The sequence below is a fragment of the Populus trichocarpa genome, chromosome 12, assembly GCF_000002775.5.
Source record: "Populus trichocarpa isolate Nisqually-1 chromosome 12, P.trichocarpa_v4.1, whole genome shotgun sequence".
NCBI lineage: Eukaryota > Viridiplantae > Streptophyta > Magnoliopsida > Malpighiales > Salicaceae > Populus > Populus trichocarpa.
Genome location: NC_037296.2, coordinates 14,072,385 through 14,092,540, shown reverse-complemented (window position 1 = coordinate 14,092,540; position 20,156 = coordinate 14,072,385). Strand labels below are relative to the sequence as shown.

General features: G+C 32.0%; 3 protein-coding genes and 1 pseudogene across 3 annotated transcripts; 2 read left to right on the top strand and 2 right to left on the bottom strand.

Annotated features, from left to right (window-relative positions):
* Positions 1-100: 100 nt before the first annotated feature.
* On the bottom strand, positions 101-1,845 carry LOC18103975 (chaperonin 60 subunit alpha 2, chloroplastic-like; annotated as a pseudogene).
* Positions 1,846-12,392: 10,547 nt separating this feature from the next.
* Positions 12,393-14,473, top strand: LOC7482205 (patatin-like protein 3). Its single transcript, XM_002318265.4, has 3 exons — positions 12,393-13,555; positions 13,662-13,724; positions 13,866-14,473. The coding sequence occupies exons 1-3, from the start codon at positions 12,434-12,436 to the stop codon at positions 14,169-14,171; spliced, it is 1,491 nt and encodes a 496-aa protein (XP_002318301.2). The 5' UTR covers positions 12,393-12,433; the 3' UTR covers positions 14,172-14,473.
* A 209-nt stretch (positions 14,474-14,682) lies between these two features.
* LOC127904077 (18.1 kDa class I heat shock protein-like) lies at positions 14,683-15,447 on the top strand. Its single transcript, XM_052445833.1, has 2 exons — positions 14,683-14,702; positions 15,135-15,447. Exons 1-2 carry the CDS (start codon positions 14,683-14,685, stop codon positions 15,445-15,447), a joined length of 333 nt encoding a protein of 110 aa, XP_052301793.1.
* Positions 15,448-16,382: 935 nt separating this feature from the next.
* LOC7453995 (glycine cleavage system H protein 2, mitochondrial) lies at positions 16,383-19,664 on the bottom strand. The gene is made up of 3 exons (XM_002318863.4): positions 19,464-19,664; positions 17,228-17,487; positions 16,383-16,741 (listed from the first exon to the last, which is right to left on the bottom strand). The coding sequence occupies exons 1-3, from the start codon at positions 19,540-19,542 to the stop codon at positions 16,613-16,615; spliced, it is 468 nt and encodes a 155-aa protein (XP_002318899.1). The 5' UTR covers positions 19,543-19,664; the 3' UTR covers positions 16,383-16,612.
* Between the last annotated feature and the right edge of the window lie 492 nt (positions 19,665-20,156).

The window sequence follows — 20,156 nt, the reverse complement described above, 5'->3', positions numbered from 1 at the left end:
CCAGGGCATTTGACAACAGCAACGTTGAGCAAACCTCGCATTGTGTTCACCTCTAGTGTTTCCAAAACCTGCTTTGGGATATCCTTAGCAATGATTAACAGTGGGACACTTAGCTGCATAGTCTTTTCCTATACAGGAACAATTTCTTGGACATTTGCAATCTTCTGATCCGTTACAAAGGACTTTGGCCTTGTCAAACTCCACCAAAGATTTTTCCTGGGTTGTGATGAATTGGGGCGGCATATAACCCTTGTCAATCAGCAGAGAGAGAGCACCAAACTTAAATCATAATGAAAAAAATATATATCCATGCATCAATAACAGAGAAAAAGTTGAAAAATTTATACATGCATGGGAGCCAGAGGGTTTACACAGTATTGCTACCCGGTTACTACCCTGCCCTGCCAAATATGAAAAGCACAAGCTCGGTCATCCTAAATATTTACAGATAGATGGATGGTTTATCCATTCCAACTATGACTGACAAAGATATGACATCAAAACTTCTACCATAGACTTTGGCATTATGCCATTTTTTCAGTGATTTATCAGACACATTTTTCAAACCATATTAAAAACTAGAATCAGCTTAATCACCTTCATTCCTTCTATTATCATAGACGTATCTGAGGTCGAAGATGATTCAAGAGAGATTACTCCATCAGAGCCAACATTCTCTATAGTTTCAGCAATTAAGTTTCCAACGTATTCATCATTTCCAGCAGAAATTGAAGCAACCGCTGCAAGGAGAAGAAATTCTAAATTTTAGTTTCCAGGCCAAAATGAAGGTTTTGAACAAAATCTAAACAAGGAAGCCGGAGAGACCTTTTATATCATCCCTCCCTTTTACTGGAAAGCTATTCTTTTTCAATACCTTGACCAAATCTTTGACAGGCACATCCATTCCTTTCTTTACAGAAACAGTGTTAGCCCCAAAAGCAACTGCCAACATTGCTGTTTCGATCATTTCACAAGCCAAGATAATAGCAGTAGTAGTGTCATCTCCAGCCAAATCATTCATTTTACTAGCAACAGCAATAAGTCACTTCAATATCACATATTAAATCATCAGCCAACATCAAATAACACATCAACAAAATATTAAGGAGAGGATAATGTAGCAACCATGAATGACCTCTTGGATTAACATTGCTCCAGCATTCTCATTGAATCCAGAAGCTCGATAGCTTGAGCTATTGCAACACCATCATTACTTGTTTTAGTGTATTAGACTCCGAAAGGACAACACTATGCCCTGCGTAAACACATATCACTGGCTTAGAAACATCACTGTCAATAAAGACTGAGAAATTACACAAGAAATGAGATAACTAGTAGTCACGATCCTATTCTTTGAACAGAACAAGATGTAAATTTTAAGAGAAAAATGAAGATAGAAGAAAAAGAAAGAGAGAAAAAGAAGTAAATCCCAGGTTGCCTTTAGGTCCTGAAGTGAGAGAAACAGCAACAGTAAGCTTATCAATTCCTCCCTGCAAGGCTTCTCTGCATTCTTTACCAAAAGATATCTTCTTCGGACCTGCTCTAACCACTAATTTCTTCACTGTTTGATGGTTTCTCCATAGCCCACTTTCCCTTGTGTTCCCACCAAAGCACTGCAACAATATTCCATGTTTATACATCAAAATCAAAACATTCACACACCACATGTTTATGAAAATCAGACACAAACACACACAGAGAGACAAAGAGATAGAGATAGAGACAGAGGGAGGGGGAGGGGGAGGGGGGCGAAAACTTGCAGAGAAGAGGGGTTGTTGAGGAAAGGCAAGGGGTTTGGAGATGGAGAGAAGGGGAGACATTTTTCTGGTTATTCGTTTGTTGGGCAAAGTCCAGGCTTGGAGACTTTAGAGCGGGTTATAAAGAGCGATTGTTTTTGGGTTTGAAAAGTTTTTTTTTTATTATTATTATTATTATTATTTGAATTTTTTTATATTTATTTCAAATTAATTTTTTTTATTGTTTTTAAATTATTTTAGTGTGATGCTATTAAAAATAAATTTTAAAAAATAAAAACAAATTAAAATATTTTTTAAAAAAATTAATATTATAATATCAAAATAACTTTTAAAAAACAACATCAAGAAATTTAACTGTGTAAATTTTCAATTTGGATGATAGATCGTAGTAACCGTTTTAGACAAACTACTAGTTTATTTTTATATAATAATTTAACCTATTTATTTTTACAGATAAAAAATATTTTTATATGAAAAAATATTTTTTAAAAATTGTTTTTATTAATAATTTTAAATTATTTTAATTTTTAAACAACTATTATTATAATAATAAACCAACTATTCAACTAATATGCTACTATCTAGTTGTTCAATTGTGTTATTTTACATATGAGGCCCAAATTTATTCTGGCCCAAGAGATCTAATAGTTCAAGCTCAGAGAATGACGAGGAAAAATCAAGAATTGTACGAGTGAATTCACACATAATGATTGTTCTTGGTCAAGGGATGGGATAATAAAACTTACAAAATCATATTTATTTTTTTATCTTTCATGATATACTTCTTCTCAAGATTCACAGATCTGACATTGAAATTAAAGATTATTTACATTGAAATTGGAGAGTAATGGTTTTATTTATTTATTTATTTAATCTTACTCTTGAAATCACCAAAAGCACCAAGATAAAGAAGGCCCAATAAATCATGGGCCGAGAACCAATGTATTGCAATTGCGTGTTCTTCAGCCCATAAATTGGAAAATTCTAAATTCAAACCCTTTAATTTTGTATCCCTCAGAACTATTTTATCGAGTAATATCAATCGGTTGGTCTTGTTTAGTATTCTTTAATTGTTTTGCTAATAATTGATATTTAAAAAAAAAACTCATGCAATATTAATATTATAGCATTATTTGTTATATTCATTTTATACTTAAACACAAAGTTATTAAATTTAGTGTTGTCTATAATTCAATTTCAAAATCTAGATTATAAATTAGACGGATTAACTCGAGTTCATCAGATTAATCAAAACTATGTCATTTTAATAATTTTTTAAAAAAGATAAGAATTTTTTTTTATAACTATTTAAAAAAAAAACTCATGCAACATTAATATTATAGCATTATTTGTTATATTTATTCTATACATAAACACAAAGTTATTAAATGAACTGTTGTCATAATTCAATTTCAAAATCTAAATTATAAATTTGACGGATTAATTATAGTTGATTAGGTTAGTTAAAACTATGTCGTTTCAATAATTTTTAAAAAATTTAAGAAATTATCTTTTTATAATTATTTAAAAAAAAAACTCATGCAACATTAATATTATAGCATTATTTTTTTATATTTGTTTTATACTTAAACAAAAAGTTATTAAGTGTTTAACATTGTGTTTCGGAAGCGCTTTTAAAAAAAATTAAAATTTTTTCTTTAAATTAATATGTTTTTTATGTTTTCAGATTATTTTGATGTGTTGATGTCAAAAATAATTTTTAAAAAATAAAAAAATATATTTTTTTATATGTTTTGAAATGAAAAATATTTTGAAAAATAATCGTTATCACACTCCGAACATCATTTAAAAATCTCGTATTGTCTATAATCCGGTTTCAAAATCTATATTATAAATTAAACAGATTAACTCGAGTAAATCAGGTTAATCAAAATTAAGTAGTTTTAATAATATTTTTTAAAAAATAAAATAATTTTTTTTTTATAAATCGAGTTGGTTAGGTTAATCAAAACTATGTTGTTTTAATAATTTTTTAAAAAAAAAATTAAAAAATTATCTTTTTATAAAAAAAATCTTGTAACAGATTTTAATAGGATAATAGATTGAATCACCACGTCAAAAGTCACCTCCGATTTGCGTTTTTTTTAACACTACATCCAGGCCAAGGAATAGGCTGGCTGGCTTTCGAGTCAACTCGAGCGTTGACCAGAGTAGCTCATGCATATAACTATTAGCCAGTAGCTAGTATAGGATGCGGTTCTTCTCATCTTCAGCATGTACAGATTGCACCCAGAACCAACAAAATTCCAACAAATATAAGCAATAGATTAGTGCAAGAATGGGCAAATTCCATGCACCAAACAGGAAAATCAAACGGCTAATCTGATCACAGATCATCATGTAGCACTGTCGGCTAGAAGCCTCATACCATACATACTAGTATATTACTCTGTGTTCGGGTGGTGGCCCTCAACAGTTGGCCTCACAGCTCCATGCTGACCTTGTCTAGAGCACCATTTTTGTCTCTGTAGTTTCTCTCTGATTTCCTGTCGTCCATATCTCCCCGTGTAACTCCTTTTTTTATCCATAAACTAAAGAATCTGTGTGCTTTTTAAGCCAATACCATCATACACATATACAATCTGTGCATGCTCCATTAATTTTCTTAAGTTTATACTAAGGAAGGATAGTGAAATTTATTACAAGTTGAAGACCAAGAAAATTATAATCATGAAAAAACGATCTCAAAATATTTAAGTTTATTTTCCCAATAAAGTCCTGCATAAAAAAGATTGAATTTAATAGGTTTAGGTATCATCTCATATTCATGTCCTGCAACAAGAGAAGTTTTTTTTTTTTTTTATGAATAGATTAATCCAATACGATCCGCCTAAAACATAATTATGCGATTCAAATTTTATGGGGGAAAAATGTTTGAAATGCGTCTAAAATGTAGAAATCCATATTAAAATATTATCCCAACGGTTAAAACTCGAGGGGAAAAAACAAAGAGAGGGGGGGACAAGTCTCTTATTTGAGTCATCTTTCTTGCCATTACCTTCTTCAAAAGTAGGGAGAAATCGTGTTAATTAATTGTGTTAGTGGTGGACAGTACTCTCCAAATTAAAAATCAGAAGCTTGAGCCTTGAGATTATTCTCCTTTATCCAAAAGTAACACACCATGATACCCACCGAACCAAATAAATAGCTACGTTTCAAAACTCAAGCACAAACCATATTTAACTAACCAAATGATTAAAGCCCTAAACACATAATTAAAAAACCAGTCCATTGTCGGATGGTGAAAAGCCCATAAAGAATGTCAAACCGTAAATCACGATTAATAAATAATCAAAAACATCATTAACACTAATCATAAACTATAGGTTTGTTTAATGTAATCACCCGACAACTCTACGTGGTGGCAATGTCTCTCTCTCCTCAATATTTTTGCCATGTTCATCTTCCTTCCTTTCTTCCTCACCTACCACTTGATTTGGCGTTGTCCCTACACTCTCTGGTGACAAATATCAGCTGCTGATTCGTTTGAGCAAATCTTTTTGGCCTATTAAGTCTTGGAACATGAACATTAGCGTCGGTGATCTACGAGGAAATGACAACGAAAGTGAGAGCTTCCTTTGATGCTAAAATCGGCGACTTAATTTAATCTGTTGACAAGAGAATAATTCTGGGACCCAAGAGGAGAGAAGCCCGTGCGGGAGAAGATATAATTGAAAATGTACATAGCTAGCAAGCTTGCTAGCTAGGTAGCTAGCTAAAATGTGGAAGAAACAAACAAAGGGAAGGACCAGCCATGAATTGTGGGCTTTAATTATAGAGTACAGATTTGCCACTATTTTACGTCAGTAGAGAAAGGGGGCGCAACCACTGCATAATTTAGCTAGATCATAGAGGAGAATGATCAAGGATGATTGATTGTTCTAAGTTTATTATCCATTGAGTTGTTTCCATTGTGTCTTTAACTTGATAACAATGTTTCTTTAGTGTTTGTTAGCATGGGATTTTAGTGTTTTCTAACATCATAACCCATGACAAAGTACTATATAAAATAAAATAAAAACAAAACTTGTTGCAATCAACATGTTGTTTCAGCAGTTTTTTCTTGTTTGTCTTGAAAAATGTAGTAAATTAGAAGAGAGTTTTCTGATCATGATTCTTCACCAAGAGTGATCTTGCAGTGATGTATAGAATTTGGAGACACAACACCGCTTGACATCCTTGCATAAAACGACTATTTTCTCAAGATTTTTTTTTATTTTTTTTCTATTTCTAATTGTGTTATTCTTGGCTCTAAAAATCTTAAAATATTAAATAATATATACATTTATATTATATAGTATTTGGTTACCATCTCAAGATAAAAAAATATTTTTTATTAAAAAAACAGAGATACATATAAACATAAAATAAATTCATCTTCAATATAGTTTTTTAATAAATATCTTTCTATTAAACTAAAAAAGGTTTTAAAAAATATATCCTTTTTTGTCACCATTTATCTGAATGCTACCTTAATTTTTTAAGATTCATCAATAAATACCTCTTATTTTTTATCATAAAATCATGATGATTTGGATAAAACATATTTCAAATTAAACAACAAGACGTCACTCTCACATCAGATTTTGTTCATACTATCTTGGCGAATAATCTAGAATTCCTCCATCTCATTGAAGTAGAACCTAAACCTTCTGTACATAAAAGGAAATCCAAGAATGAGAGAAGTATATACATTTTCAAATTAGAAAGATAATCCATCTCCTTCTTTTTTTTAAATCCCAACAAAAGATGATAAAATCTCCACATGAACATTTCTATACTTGGATTAGAGCTTGTGCTACTTGTGAGTTCAAATTGTGCACGAGAGTGGTAGAAGTTAAGGGAAAGGAAAAGTCGTGTTGCCTCAATTATTATTATTATTTTAAAATAAATCAAAAGAGAGGCACCACCCCCATTTATTTCTTGTTTTAGAAATAGCTTGCTAGGAGAGAATTACCAAATTAAATGACATATTCAACATTCAACTAGGTTGATGGCTACCTTCTCAACTCAATTTGTAACTTAACGTCTCCTCTACTGCACTCAATTAATTTGATCCACTAAATACATAAAGCAACCTACCTTGTACTAACACAAATTTTGGACTATGATAAAATGGCATGCGTGCTTCTTAGGGGACCTCAAGAAACCCCATGCTCCGAAAGGGATATCATAAGCCTTTCAGTCCACTCTCATTCTTTTACTTCAATTTGTCGGATCTATGACTCTTGAAATATTGCTCTGCAACTTGTAAATTCATATTAAAATGTTGTTGTTTTTTCCTTAAAAAAAATGATATGTTAAGTTTCGTAACATTAATCAGATTAGTTAAATTTATATCTTTTAAATTTAAATTAAAACCCGACTCGATTCAAGTCATGAGATTAGAATTTCTCATGAAAGAATTGTCAAAAAATCATTTAAATCCAATAGCTTAAGCTATTAGGTGAAGTCATAAAATATGATTTATATTGTTTTCTAACGCATCCCCGTTAAATGAAAGTTTTTTAGACTTGAAACTTGCACATGTCCATATTACCTTGTGCTTTATTTTTATCAAATAAATAAGAATGGTGAAATTTAAATTCGTGACCGCTTAGTCATCAAGACTCTGATATCATGTCAAAAAATAATTTCAATTCAATAATTTAAAATATTAAATGAAATATTAAAATATAATTTATATTATTTTAAAAGCTATGCTCTTACTTACAAAGTTTATATTAAAATCTATACGGTTTAACATTTGAGTTGCGAGTTTTTCGAGAATAAGAATGCATGCTTTTACTTGAAAAGTTTATTCTTCCAAAGATCTATGCGCAAATTGAAGAGGAAACCAAAGAATTGAATTCAAATTCAAAACAAATGGAGGACCGTCTTCCCTATCTTCTCACGTGTGCTTGAACTTTCCTCTCTCTGAATCATCTTTTACTCCAATATTGACATTAAAGAAGAGGTGTACTATCAAGAGTCTGGCACCCAATTAGACAAGTTGGCACATGTGTTCATTTGGTACGGAGCCACAGACAACTGTGATTGACAACGTCGAAACCATGGGTACATTTAAGAGGGGGTTCCCCGTCCCATTGGTGCTGTCTGGATCTGCAAAAATCTGAAAAGAAAGATCTCAACGTTTGTGTTGTGGCCATTGTCCAATGCCATATCTTTATCTCACTATCATAGAGAGAGAGAGAGAGAGAGAGAGAGACTGCTAGTCTAGGTACTAAAAAAAAAACTGTTAATTCTTTTAGTTTAAAAAACTTAATATTGACTTCATGTATTTATATAATTATTTACAACATTATTTTTTCAAAAAATATCCTTATTTTTTTTTAAAAAAAATCATAATTCAACCACTAAAAACAATACAAACAAATGCATTCAAGGACTATTTGGATATTTAAAAAGAGGTTAGCAGTCAGTTTTGATCACAAAGTAATTTTATGACTTTTAAAATTAGAATTAAAAACTTACAAAACTATAAAGGTACAAAATTGAAATATGATTTGCACGATTTTAGACTGTCTATAGGGTAAAATTTAAGTGGTTTTACTTTTTTTTTTCTTATTTCTTACCTTGGTTTCGATTTAAAAAAATGATGAAAAATATTTTTTTATAAATATACCAATATTTTGTATATATAAGTTATAATATACTTAAAATCCAAGAAAAATACTAATTTTATTTAGGAGATATTTAAGAATATGTTTTGAACGGTATTTCCTATAAATTTAAGATTTTTTTATTTAAAATTATTTTTTATATATTTTTTAATTAATTTAATATGTTAATATTAAAAATAATTTAAATAAAATAAAAATTATATTATTTTAATATTAAAAAACACATTTTAAAAAATCAACACTATCACATTTTCAAATATCCAAATCATATAAACCCCATTTAACCGTTTAAGATAAATATATAAAAAAACTAATAGATAGAGTCATAAATAGGAAGATATTTGGCACCGAATGTCGGTACAACCGTACATGAATGCATGGGTGCCCTCTCCTCTCTCTCTCTCTCTCAAAAAAAAAAAAAAAAGAAGAGAGAGAGAGAGAGAGAGAGAGAGATGAGAAGAAAAGGGTTTTGAGACCTTCGTACAAACAACCACCACATCTTATAAGGCCCTACTGAGATTTTCTCGCTGACTATCGCGGGTACAAGACTTTTATTTGGTTTTTATTCGAGGGAAAAAAAACAGAAAGAAATAAAAACAAAATGAACTCTTTATTTCATGGTTACCACACCTGCTCTGGGACTGATTAAGAAAAAAGTTATTGAGTAAAATCTGAATCAATAATTTTTATTGAAATAATATTATTTTATTTTTTATATAAATAAAAAATAAAATCATAGTATTAATTTGATTGAGTTTAAATCAAGTTGTAAACTCTAGAACTGTATTTAACGACAATGCTTTATTACTATGTGTTCGGTATGGAAAATTTATACGTCAATTTCATTTTGTTATTTTTTAATTTTATTTTCAAGGAAGAGCATAAAGAAAATGAATAAAGCATGTTTCATTATTTATGGGTCGCAGTTATGGCAGCTAGGTGTCAGCGCTTGCTGTATCCCTCCTTTTAATCATGGCATACATTTCCCAAAATACCATGAAATTAAAATAACTCTATGGTCAAACCCTTAAAAAAAAAAAAGAAATCGAGTGTGCTCAATGGGCATTGATTATGATTTATTTATTTAATTAATTGTGGGAATAGGTGGTGTTCTTTGACCATTTTTTTCACCAATAATTCTGTCCAAATTTCCTAAACAATAAAAGATAAATAATCTTATATATAGGAGCAATAAAGTTTTATTTCATTTTCGGACATGTGATTTACATCTTAGTAATGAATTAAGAGGCTGAGTTTTATAATTAATAAAGAGAGTTGACCCGATTAAAAATTTGAGTTCACTCGTTATCTGGTAAAAAAAATATTAACTTTTTATATATATAAAAACTAATATTACTTCAATATATTAATCTGAATTAACCCTTTCAGCTTCGTGATATTCCTAATTGAATTTGACGACTATATTAATTCCCAAGTTTTAAATGTTAAACAAAAGATGAAATGCAGCGTGGGCGGGAGGAGTTTTAAGTAATGGTGGCAATCATTGATAAATTTTCTTTCCGTTTTTTTTCCCCTAATAAGCGACTTGTTGCCTTGTAATTTTCATAGTTAAGAAACCTATATCAACTCGGTAGGTTGACTCAAGTCTAACTCAAGCTAAATCTTACAATTAATAAAAGAAGATAAATCAGTTATAAACTCGGGTTGATGCATAACCTATAAAAACTCTATTGATTTTTTTTTTAAAATAAAAACAATTTTGTTTTTATTTTTTAAAAAAAGTTAAATTAATTTAGGTTATGTTTGAAATTATAGTGCATGGTGCTTTTTAAAATATTTTTGACTTGAAAATACATTAAAATAATATTTTTTTTATTTTTAATATCAGCACATTAAAATAATTTAATTAAAAAAACTTAAGAAACTTGAAAAAAAAACAAAAATTTAAAAATTATAGACACTATAGAACACGCAACAGCCTTACTGCATATCATCTTCCTTAAGTTTTAAATGGTAAGCAAAAGAAGAAATGAAGAGTGGGCGGGAGGAGTTTTAAAGTAATGGCAGTAATCATTGATATATATATATATATATTTCTTTAATTGCCATTTGCTTTTTAATTTCTCTTGATGGATAAGCAAACGACATAAAGAATTGAAGACTCCTTTAACTGTCCCTTCTTTAACCCAAACACAAGAAATAAACTTTTTTGAATCCAATAGAATCAAAAACAAAGATTTATGCCTTCTCTCGTGGCGGGCTGAGAGATTGAAACTAGAAAGCAGAAAATCGGATGATGATGTTCTTCGAATTCAAGAATAAATCATCTCAAGTAGCATGAGATTGGAGAATTTCGCTTTGAAAACCAAGTATAAATGCTTGTTTGTTTTCTTTATTAATTTTCAATTTTTTTTCCTGTTTTGTCTTGCCATCCAATTAAAGTTAAATTCGTAAGAGATAGAAAAGTTTATCTGTTTATAATACTAAAGTAGAAAAAAATTATAATTAAGATTAATTAAATATTATTTGAGTGTTTCAACAAACCTAAGAAAAGAAAAAAGAAAATATTAATTTTAAAAAATATTACTAAGAAGAGACAAGAATACCATAAAGAAAAAGCATATAAAAACATAAAATATAAATGTAATTCAAAAAAGTCAAGAAAAATAATAAGAATCTTACCAAATTTTTTTTTCAAAAATTATTAAATTATTTTTGGCAAATATTATGTTGTTTTAGAAAATATTATTGGTTGTAATATTTTAAGAAAGTTTATGATTTCTTAAAACACTCAAATCGGCAAAACAACGAATCATTAGCTAGTATAACAGAATAATAATAGAATTAAAAAACATTAAGGGTGTTGATCCAATAATTAAGGAAATTTGCTCCTTTCTTAACCATCAAGGCTCAAATCTCTTATATTAGATTTTGCCAAAAAGTTAATTCTCCCGAATTCCCAATTTTGACATAGGTAGGATTGAGCAAAAAAAACCAAAAAACCGATTACAATTTTGAAAAAACCAACCAGTTCGGTTCAGTTTTGGTTTTATAAGCCTGAAACTGAAAAAACCAAACCGAACCCAAACCAAGAAAAAACCCGAGCCAAACCGGGAAAAAACAGAGCCAAAACCGAAAAAACCGAGCCAAAACCGAAAAAACCAAGCCAAACCGGTTTGAGCAGGTTTTTGCCTAAAAAACCGAACCGAAACCGGTCGGTTTGAACCGGTTTCGGTTTTGTTATTTTTTTTATAAAAACCAAATCAAACCGAAAATAATCAACCCTAAACATAGACATCTTCTCTTTTACAAGGCTAAATGAAAGTTAGTTTTTGCCTTATAATTTATTTTTCATCTAAATAAATATTAAATAAATATTTTTAAATAGTTTTAATATACTAATACAGAAAACAAGATAAAACAAATTTAAAAAAACATAATTTTAATATATTTTAAATTAATTTTAAATACACTGTATCACACACGAACTAAATATCAATATACAAAAAGTAATCTAAAAGTAACCGTAATTGTAAACCCAAAAAAATATTAAGAGTTGAAGCATCGAGTGTCTAATGTCACAAATTGCTTTCATCTTCATGAAGTTATATGATAGATTATGGATAAAAATTAAGTTTCACATCTTTATAAAGCTAGACAAAACATTCACCATGCATGATTTAAAAGGAGGAAGATTCTATTAATTCACCACAAAAAAAAAAAACTATCTCTATCAATAGTTTAAATTGACCATCTCCTGACAAACTACACTTAAATAAGCATCTTCTTTAGTCTTTTGCTACTATTATTTATTTAGGCACACAAAAAGAATTCACATTGTTTTTATTTATTTATTATTTATTATTTTCGGTTCCCTTCTCCTCATTTTTTTTAATCACTCCACGCCAAAAACCATCTGCTCCATTCAAATAAATTAAAATAAAGAAAAGAAAAGGATAGATAAATAAAAAAAATTAAAGAAAAGGACAAGAGATCAAGAATCTGAATAAATAAATAAATAAAATAGAAAACTCAAGCTACTCATCGTGCCGATTAATCGCCTAGAAAGGAATGTTCCTCGATGGCTACATCAAGACACCACAAATCCTCACTATATATACACTCCCTATGATCCTCCTCACCTCCATCACCATTTTCACTTCTTTCTCCTCTCAGAAAACATCACACAGTGTTTCAACAATCAAAGCTCAAAACCTGCAAAAGATCATCAACAAGTTCAATCCAATGGCAGCAGTACTCGCATCTACCATGCCTGATGACTCTTCCTTTGATGTAGACAAGCTCACTTATGAAATCTTTTCAATCCTAGAAAACAAGTTTCTCTTTGGTGGATATGATGATCCAAAGCTCTCCAAGAACACTCACCAAGTCCCAATTCAAGAACAACTTAAGCCCACCAAACAGTTCAATGGTGGTAAGGTCAGGATCCTCTCCATTGATGGAGGAGGTGCCACTAATGGAATTCTTGCTGCTAAGTCTTTGACATACCTTGAGTCTTGCCTTCGTCGAAAGTCAGGCAATCCTAATGCCTCTGTTTCTGATTACTTTGACGTTGTTGCCGGCTCTGGTTCTGGTGGTGTTTTGGCTGCCTTACTCTTCACTCGTGGCAAAAATGGACGCCCTATGTTTACAGCCGAAGAAGCTTTGAATTTTCTTGTCAAGATTAATAAGAAGATGAACAGATCACAAGGGGTTTTCGGCAAATTGTTTGGTTCTGCGAAAGCGGAGAAAGTTTTCGCAAAAACTTTCGGAGAACTAACTTTGAAGGATACAATCAAATCTGCTCTGATACCATGTTACGATCTTTCAACACACGCACCATTCTTATTTTCTCGTGCTGATGCATTGGAAATGGATGGATATGATTTTAAAATGAGTGATGTCTGCCTTGCAACTTCAGCCGATCCAACAATGGTTGGGGCCGTGGACATGCGGTCCGTCGACAAGAGGACTAAAATTGTGGCTATTGATGGTGGGATTGCCATGAACAATCCAACAGCTGCAGCAATCACTCATGTCCTGAACAATAAGCAGGAGTTTCCACTCTGTAATGGGGTGGAGGATCTTTTGGTGGTGTCACTTGGAAATGGAGAGTCAGATTTCGGTTATCAGAATCAGAATTCGACACCTGCAAGATTTGTCAGGATAGCTGGAGAAGGAGCATCTGACATGGTAACCACATTATTATTTTACTAAGTATTACATATTTTTGTCCCTTTTCCGTGTTTGTTTCTCTGTTTTGTGGTAGGTAAGCTAATTGAATTTGTTCCTTTATCAGGTTGATCAAGCTGTTTCAATGGCGTTTGGTAACTGTCGGACCAGCAATTATGTTCGAATTCAGGTACTAGATTCTGTCAAATTACTGAAAGTAAAATAACACCAAATCTCTAACAGTTTCGCCGAAAAATGTAGCTATCAAACTGGGATGGAAGTTTAATTTTGCTTGCATTGTTGGGCTAATTTGATTATGAAATTTTTTCAGGCAAATGGGATTATTGCTAAAAAGCATGGAATTGCGGATAAATCAATGAAATCCAACAAGAAGGCAGATTTATTGGCAATGACAGCAGAGATGTTGGCACAGAAAAATGTGGAGTCTGTGTTATTTGAAGGGAAGAAGATAGTTGAGAGCACAAACTTCGACAAATTGGAGACATTTACTGGAGAGCTAATCAAGGAGCAAGAGAGGAGAAAAACAAGCATTTTACCAACAGTGGTGTTGAAGCAGAACTCACCCTCACCAAGAACATCATCTGCCACAACTCTTTCAACATTATCTTCATATTGATCAGTAGATTTGTTAAATTAATATCTTAATTTGAGAGAGAAACAAAATTAAATGCTTTTGCTGCCGCTCGTGATGATTGAAGACATCCGAGATTGAGCTGAGCTAAGCTTCTGAGTGCAATTGCAAATTCTTTCGGTTTAGTATGTATAGATTTATACTATAATTTAGAGGTGTTTGTGTATAGTATGGAATTGTGAGATTACTTGTTGCAAAATTAGAGGGATTAATGCAATTAGAGTTGCTAGTTTGCCGATGTTATGTAATTTTTGATGGATTGAACCACTTTGCGTATTTCGTTGTTAGTCTTAGTGTGATTTGATTTTTGATTAGATTGAAAATTTGCTAATTAGCGAAGTGAGTTCTATCAATACTGATTGCTTTCTTTGTCGAGGTTCACATTTGTTCTTTTATGCTGCTGATTTCTTCATCTTGTTAATCAAATAGTGATTTATGATCAATTAGTTCCATCACACTTGAAATTTGCCAAGATCCCAAAAAAAGGTTTAAAGTAATGTGGCTTGATGATGTAAGGTGTGAAATGGGATTTGAGGAGCTTTGTGGTTCAAAAAAAGCTGGGTGCACTAGAGAGAATGGAAAGCAAGATTGTTCAAATTAAAGTGTCAAATGGCTTTGTTTGATTTCCCCACATCATAATTAGCTGCCTCCAGTCTGCTTTCCTATGTGGTCCATAAGATCGTTAGACTCCATCAATGAAGAAATCCATCGTTAGACAGGATGATTCTATCAGACATCATTTCCTATGGTATTCTCGGATGCAAGGACGACAATGGGCATCCACATATCGGATTTTGATACTATTCATTTTCATATCTGAATTCAAAACTGCTGCCTATACCCGACTGGCATGGATTTCGGATACCCAAACTTGAACTAATCTGGTATACATTACTTAGCATTTTCGATCCATTCCCTGTTTTTGACATTTGGGATCCATTCGAAGAGTCTTCCCTCCCGCTTCCTCAATTCCCTCATTGAAAACTCAACCTCTGTTAACACCCGGTTTGATTGGAATGAGATACCAGAAACCCATGTCTTCAAGGCAGATCTTCTACGACTTAAAAAGGAGGAAGTGAAGGTCGAAATTGAAGATGACAGGGTGCTTCAGGTTAGCAGAGAGAGAGAGAGGAATGTAGAGAAGGAAGACAAGAACGATATATGGCATAGGATAAAGTGTAGTAGTGGCAAGTTCTTGAGGAGGATTAGGCTGCCTGAGAATGCCAAAATGCATCATGTCAAGGCTTCTATAGAGAATTGAGTTTTTATCGTGGCTGTGCCCAGAAGGAAATCAAGAACAATAAGTACTCTTAAAATATCCAATTCATTCAGGATTTTGAGTGGGATATAACAATATCCATTACCCCAACTTTTTTTTCTTTTGTGTTACGTGAACTCAATTCAAACAGTAACTACTCAGATCGGTTTGAGGATAAAACTACCATCCCTACTCAGATCCCATGGACATTCTCATAACTCTGTAACCACTGATATTTTCTTTCGTTTTGCAGCTGTTTCTATTGGAGTTTGTGTAATTTTTTCAAAAACCTCTTACTTCAGTAAAGTTCTAATGATTTCCCAATCCTAAGAAAGTCTATCTTTGATATGTTAAACAAGTGCCTAACGTGCTGATAACTAGGTGATGAAAGTTTGTGAACTGTTAGGAACGAGAAAATGAGTACCCCATTTTACAGTCCAATGCTTTCTATAAACCTCCAAAGCAAACATAATATTTTAAGCATATACAGATAAATGTTCTCAAAACTCTTAGCATAAGGAATCTTGCGAAGTAATCCACCACCTCAGGCATACTGAGAAACAGTTTAAAGAAAGAAACCGCGTTTGTGACTGAGACAACTTACCTACCAACTTCTGATTTCAGCAATAAGCAGATCTAATTCACTGTCCATATCCATCACGCAGTCCATTTCAACACGTTACACAACAGATGCTGCATGTTTATCAACAGCGAAGGAAAATCCATCAGGATGCATATTTTCTCCCTCAATAAATAAAAAAACATGCACTTCCTCATTTCCTTTTTCCTCCATGGAATATCACGGGTGAATACTTTAATCTGATCCACCAAAAATCTTACGAAAATTCTAGCTGCAAACCTTTCAAGTAAAGCAGGATTTATCAAAAAAGTTCAAAAATTAATCACCAAAGGTTGCAACTACCTAACTGGCCACATCATTTCATTGGATGAAAACCTGGAGAGATTATTTCTTCTATTGAATGATTGTTTCTACCAAATTTGTCACACAGGAAAAGGGAAATCAGAAAACACTTTGTTGGAAAAAAATATCTTAAGATAGAAACTTGCAACTTTCAGCGTCCTTCATGAGGCATCATCTGGTTAAGCGATTAGTGGAAATATGCCCCATGTAAGAACTGCCTCGAGTTCTACTTTGCCAACAGTCCAATCAATGCTTTGCATCTTCTTCTTCACAGAACTTAGCGTACTCATCTGAGTTCTTCAAGTTCTTTAGTTCACTGTCATCTTTAATTTCAACCTTCATAATCCATCCCTTCTCATAGGGGCTTGAATTGACCTGCAAAATAGTAGAAGACAATCCATACAGAGCATATCAAAGCACTTCCTTAATTACAGAGTTATGACATGGTGAATTTAAAGGACAAGTTAAGCAACCAGTACTGTCAGACTAACTATGATTTGCAATAGATATAAATACAGCAGCCACATTACATGGTATTTCAGGGAGTAGTAAAGAAAGGAAGGTGAAATTCACTTGTTAAGGAAGATTTGGTCGTTAACATTCAGTTTTAAGGAGTTCAGAAAACTAGTAAATGGCTCGAGAGAGCTGTTTATTTAGCAAGTCCATTTCTATTCCTCAATTAAGGGACCTCAATCTATACAATCCATGATTTGTCATGTAATCCGTTGAAATGAATTACAGAGGTCTGAAGTTTCAGGGAAGGAGAGGAAAAAACTATATATATAAAAAATCCAACCTAAAATTTTTGATTTATAAAGCAATATCAAGAAAAAGAATATGGCACCATGTAAGTAGACTAACCAAACCAGGAGAGCTGTTCAGTTCTTCATTAACTTCGACCACATCTCCCGAAACAGGAGAATAGACATCACTGGTAGCCTTGACACTTTCAACTGCGCCAAATCCAGAACCCTGATTCACAGTAACACCCACTTCCGGTAATTCAACATACACAACATCACCTAAATGGTCTTGAGCATGATCGGTTATACCAACAGTAGCAGTTTTACCATCAACCTTTACCCATTCATGACTTTCAGCATACTTCAAGTCCTTTACAACTGCAAGTGAATTGAGAAAATGCATATGTCAGGAAGCTTAAGGTGTAGGAGATAAAAATGAACCTCCAAATCCCTAGGAAGTGAAAAACATTTGAAAAAATAGCACAATATCTAGACAAACAAATCTGAATGGATGCTGAATGCTAGATATCAATTTGAAAGAACATTCTGAGTAGAAAAAAAAATATTGAGGACCATTTTGTGATGCAATTATGAAAGTTCTAGGACTGCAATCAGAATTTTCCCATTAAAGGAGCACATTTACACAGAAAGCACCGACACATGCTAGCTTGTGCTTGCTATCTGCATGCACAAACACAGGCAGTGGTAATACCTATTAGAAGATCTTTACAACCTTTCTCAATATCAATTTTTTCCTCTTTTTTATTTTGATGATGATGTAAACAACTTTGAAGATTATGACACAAAACACAAGGAATAGTAACCACAGGGCCCTTCAGCAAGTTCAATCAAATGCATCAAAATTGGACTGATAATTTGTCTGCAGATTATAATTATCCTATCAGTTAAAGAGTTAGCTTGAGAAATGCGCATCATTGGACATCAAATAAAAGATGGAAAGGACACTATGCCGCAAAGGGATCCTTGGTTTCAGGAGGAACAATGACTATTGCCCAAGCAAGCTCTGTCTCCAATGATCTTTTGATCATACAAGCATGAAGGTTCAAAGTCAGGCTTATGCAGGTTAAAACATTTAAAACACTATCATAGATACCCATACAACATAAGAACTAGTGCACTAATAATACAATTAAAGAACAATATTTTCCCTCCAAATTTCATCATATGATTTTAAGGTAGATATATGACATGGAGAAACCAAAGATAGTCATCAGAAAACCACAGGTCTTATGAGTCCTCTCCAAACTCAAAATGAATGGTTCCAGAATAGAAGCATCACCCAGTTCAGGGTATTTCAGTAAATTATCTGGGTAATAATTTCCAAAATTTCTTGTCTTCCCTTTATCCATGTCATAAATGAAGCCAATTATCAATATTCATATATAATCAGGAGGCCCTTACTCAAGGAGATAGATCATAAAGAAACCAAATAGCTGACTTTGAAGTTGAACAACTGGATGATATAGCCGTTTCCAGTTATTTTGTTTTTTATTTTAACAAAATTTAAAATTAGTAGAATTAACAACACCTATTTCATAAATCTTGCTCGTGTGCACAAGAACCTACGTTAAGTTTGCAGAATACTGCCTTTTCAACATTCCTGAATTCTAATCTACAACTCAAATTCAAAAAGAAATCTTTGCTTCAGAAAAAGAATGAAAGTAAAGAGTGCTGCCACCAACAGAGAGTTGACGACAGGAATTGCCATCACAGCTGCATTAGAACACCACACCCCAAACTGTGTAACAATTTTATTTCAAAAAACCTCTATGCCATTACCATCCTCACCGCCACCATCATAACTTACAAGCTTCAAAAGAAAACAGATTATTTTCACTTTTCAGAGTTCCAAAAACAGAAAAACAAAAAAGCCCCATGTTCATTTTTTACTACATAAAGAACTGTCATCATTATCAGACAACAACTTAGTTATCATGTCTCTTTAACACAAGAAACTAAATCAATGAACACAAATAGCAATCATGCTTATGCAACAAACTCATCAATCTAATTTTAACGAAAAGAAAGATAGGAATCAATGTCTCTATTCCTTCACTGACCAGCCGATTTACTCTCTTCATTCAAAAAAGAAAAAAATATATTAATATATTCAAATCAACACCAAAACCAAGACACCCCAGATGCCAAAATCGAAACTTTAACCAAAAAGTAATCAAAGATCAAGCATTTCATTAAAGCACATACATAAGATCCATATCTACATCAACAACCATTATTATCAAATGCAGAAAAATACACAAGACACCATTAAAAAAAAATTAAGAACAGATCAAGAAACCAAGAAAAGAATATGGTTGAACTATGAAATTTACCAGAAGCAAACCCTCTATGAGAAACAGAGATCCTAAGGTAAGAAGCAGCCCTTGAAGCCCACAACAATCTTGAAGCCATAATAAGAGAAAGTGATGAATCTCAAACAAACTCTACTCCTCTTACAGAACACACTACACTGACTCTAATTTTCCTTTTCTCGTACTACTGCCACTTGAGTTTTTATGTCTTGGAGGGTTGGTGAGGGTTTTATTTTTGTATATTAACTGTTGGTAAAATATATAAATAAATAAATAGTTGGACTTTGTATTATATACAAGAAAGTCCAAAACGTTTTACCCATTTTCAGTTAGGTCCTAAACACTGAAAATCCCAATGCTTCTCCCATCTATGACATTATCCAATTAATCCTCCCCTTGAATTTTTTTTGCCTTTATATCATAAATTCAAAAAACCCTATTCATGTTAAAACAAACTTTTATATTTTAATTTTTAAGAATATAGTGCATTATTAAATAATAGTACAATATTATAAATATTATCATTACAAATTTCACTTTTCACGTGAACGAGAAAATATTATATTAAAAATATCTAATAATAATAATAATCTTTTATTATATAAGGTGATTGGAGTTTCTCTAACTCAATATACATTCAAAATACATGGATGTAACTATATTGTTATTTGTGGATATCATTAAATAATTAGTAAAAAATTTAGATTTCCATGA

Excerpts from the sequence above, each read along its gene's own strand:
- LOC7482205 (XM_002318265.4), top strand. The coding sequence starts at position 12,434 with ATGTTCCTCGATGGCTACATCAAGACACCACAAATCCTCACTATATAT. Across the intron at positions 13,556-13,661 it reads GAGAAGGAGCATCTGACATG|GTTGATCAAGCTGTTTCAAT; the intron begins GTAACCACATTA and ends TTCCTTTATCAG. Across the intron at positions 13,725-13,865 it reads GCAATTATGTTCGAATTCAG|GCAAATGGGATTATTGCTAA; the intron begins GTACTAGATTCT and ends AAATTTTTTCAG.
- LOC127904077 (XM_052445833.1), top strand. The coding sequence starts at position 14,683 with ATGTGGCTTGATGATGTAAG. Across the intron at positions 14,703-15,134 it reads ATGTGGCTTGATGATGTAAG|TCTTCCCTCCCGCTTCCTCA; the intron begins GTGTGAAATGGG and ends CCATTCGAAGAG.
- LOC7453995 (XM_002318863.4), bottom strand. The coding sequence starts at position 19,542 with ATGGCTTCAAGATTGTTGTGGGCTTCAAGGGCTGCTTCTTACCTTAGG. Across the intron at positions 17,488-19,463 it reads TCATAGAGGGTTTGCTTCTG|TTGTAAAGGACTTGAAGTAT; the intron begins GTAAATTTCATA and ends ATTCACTTGCAG. Across the intron at positions 16,742-17,227 it reads TGAACAGCTCTCCTGGTTTG|GTCAATTCAAGCCCCTATGA; the intron begins GTTAGTCTACTT and ends ACTATTTTGCAG.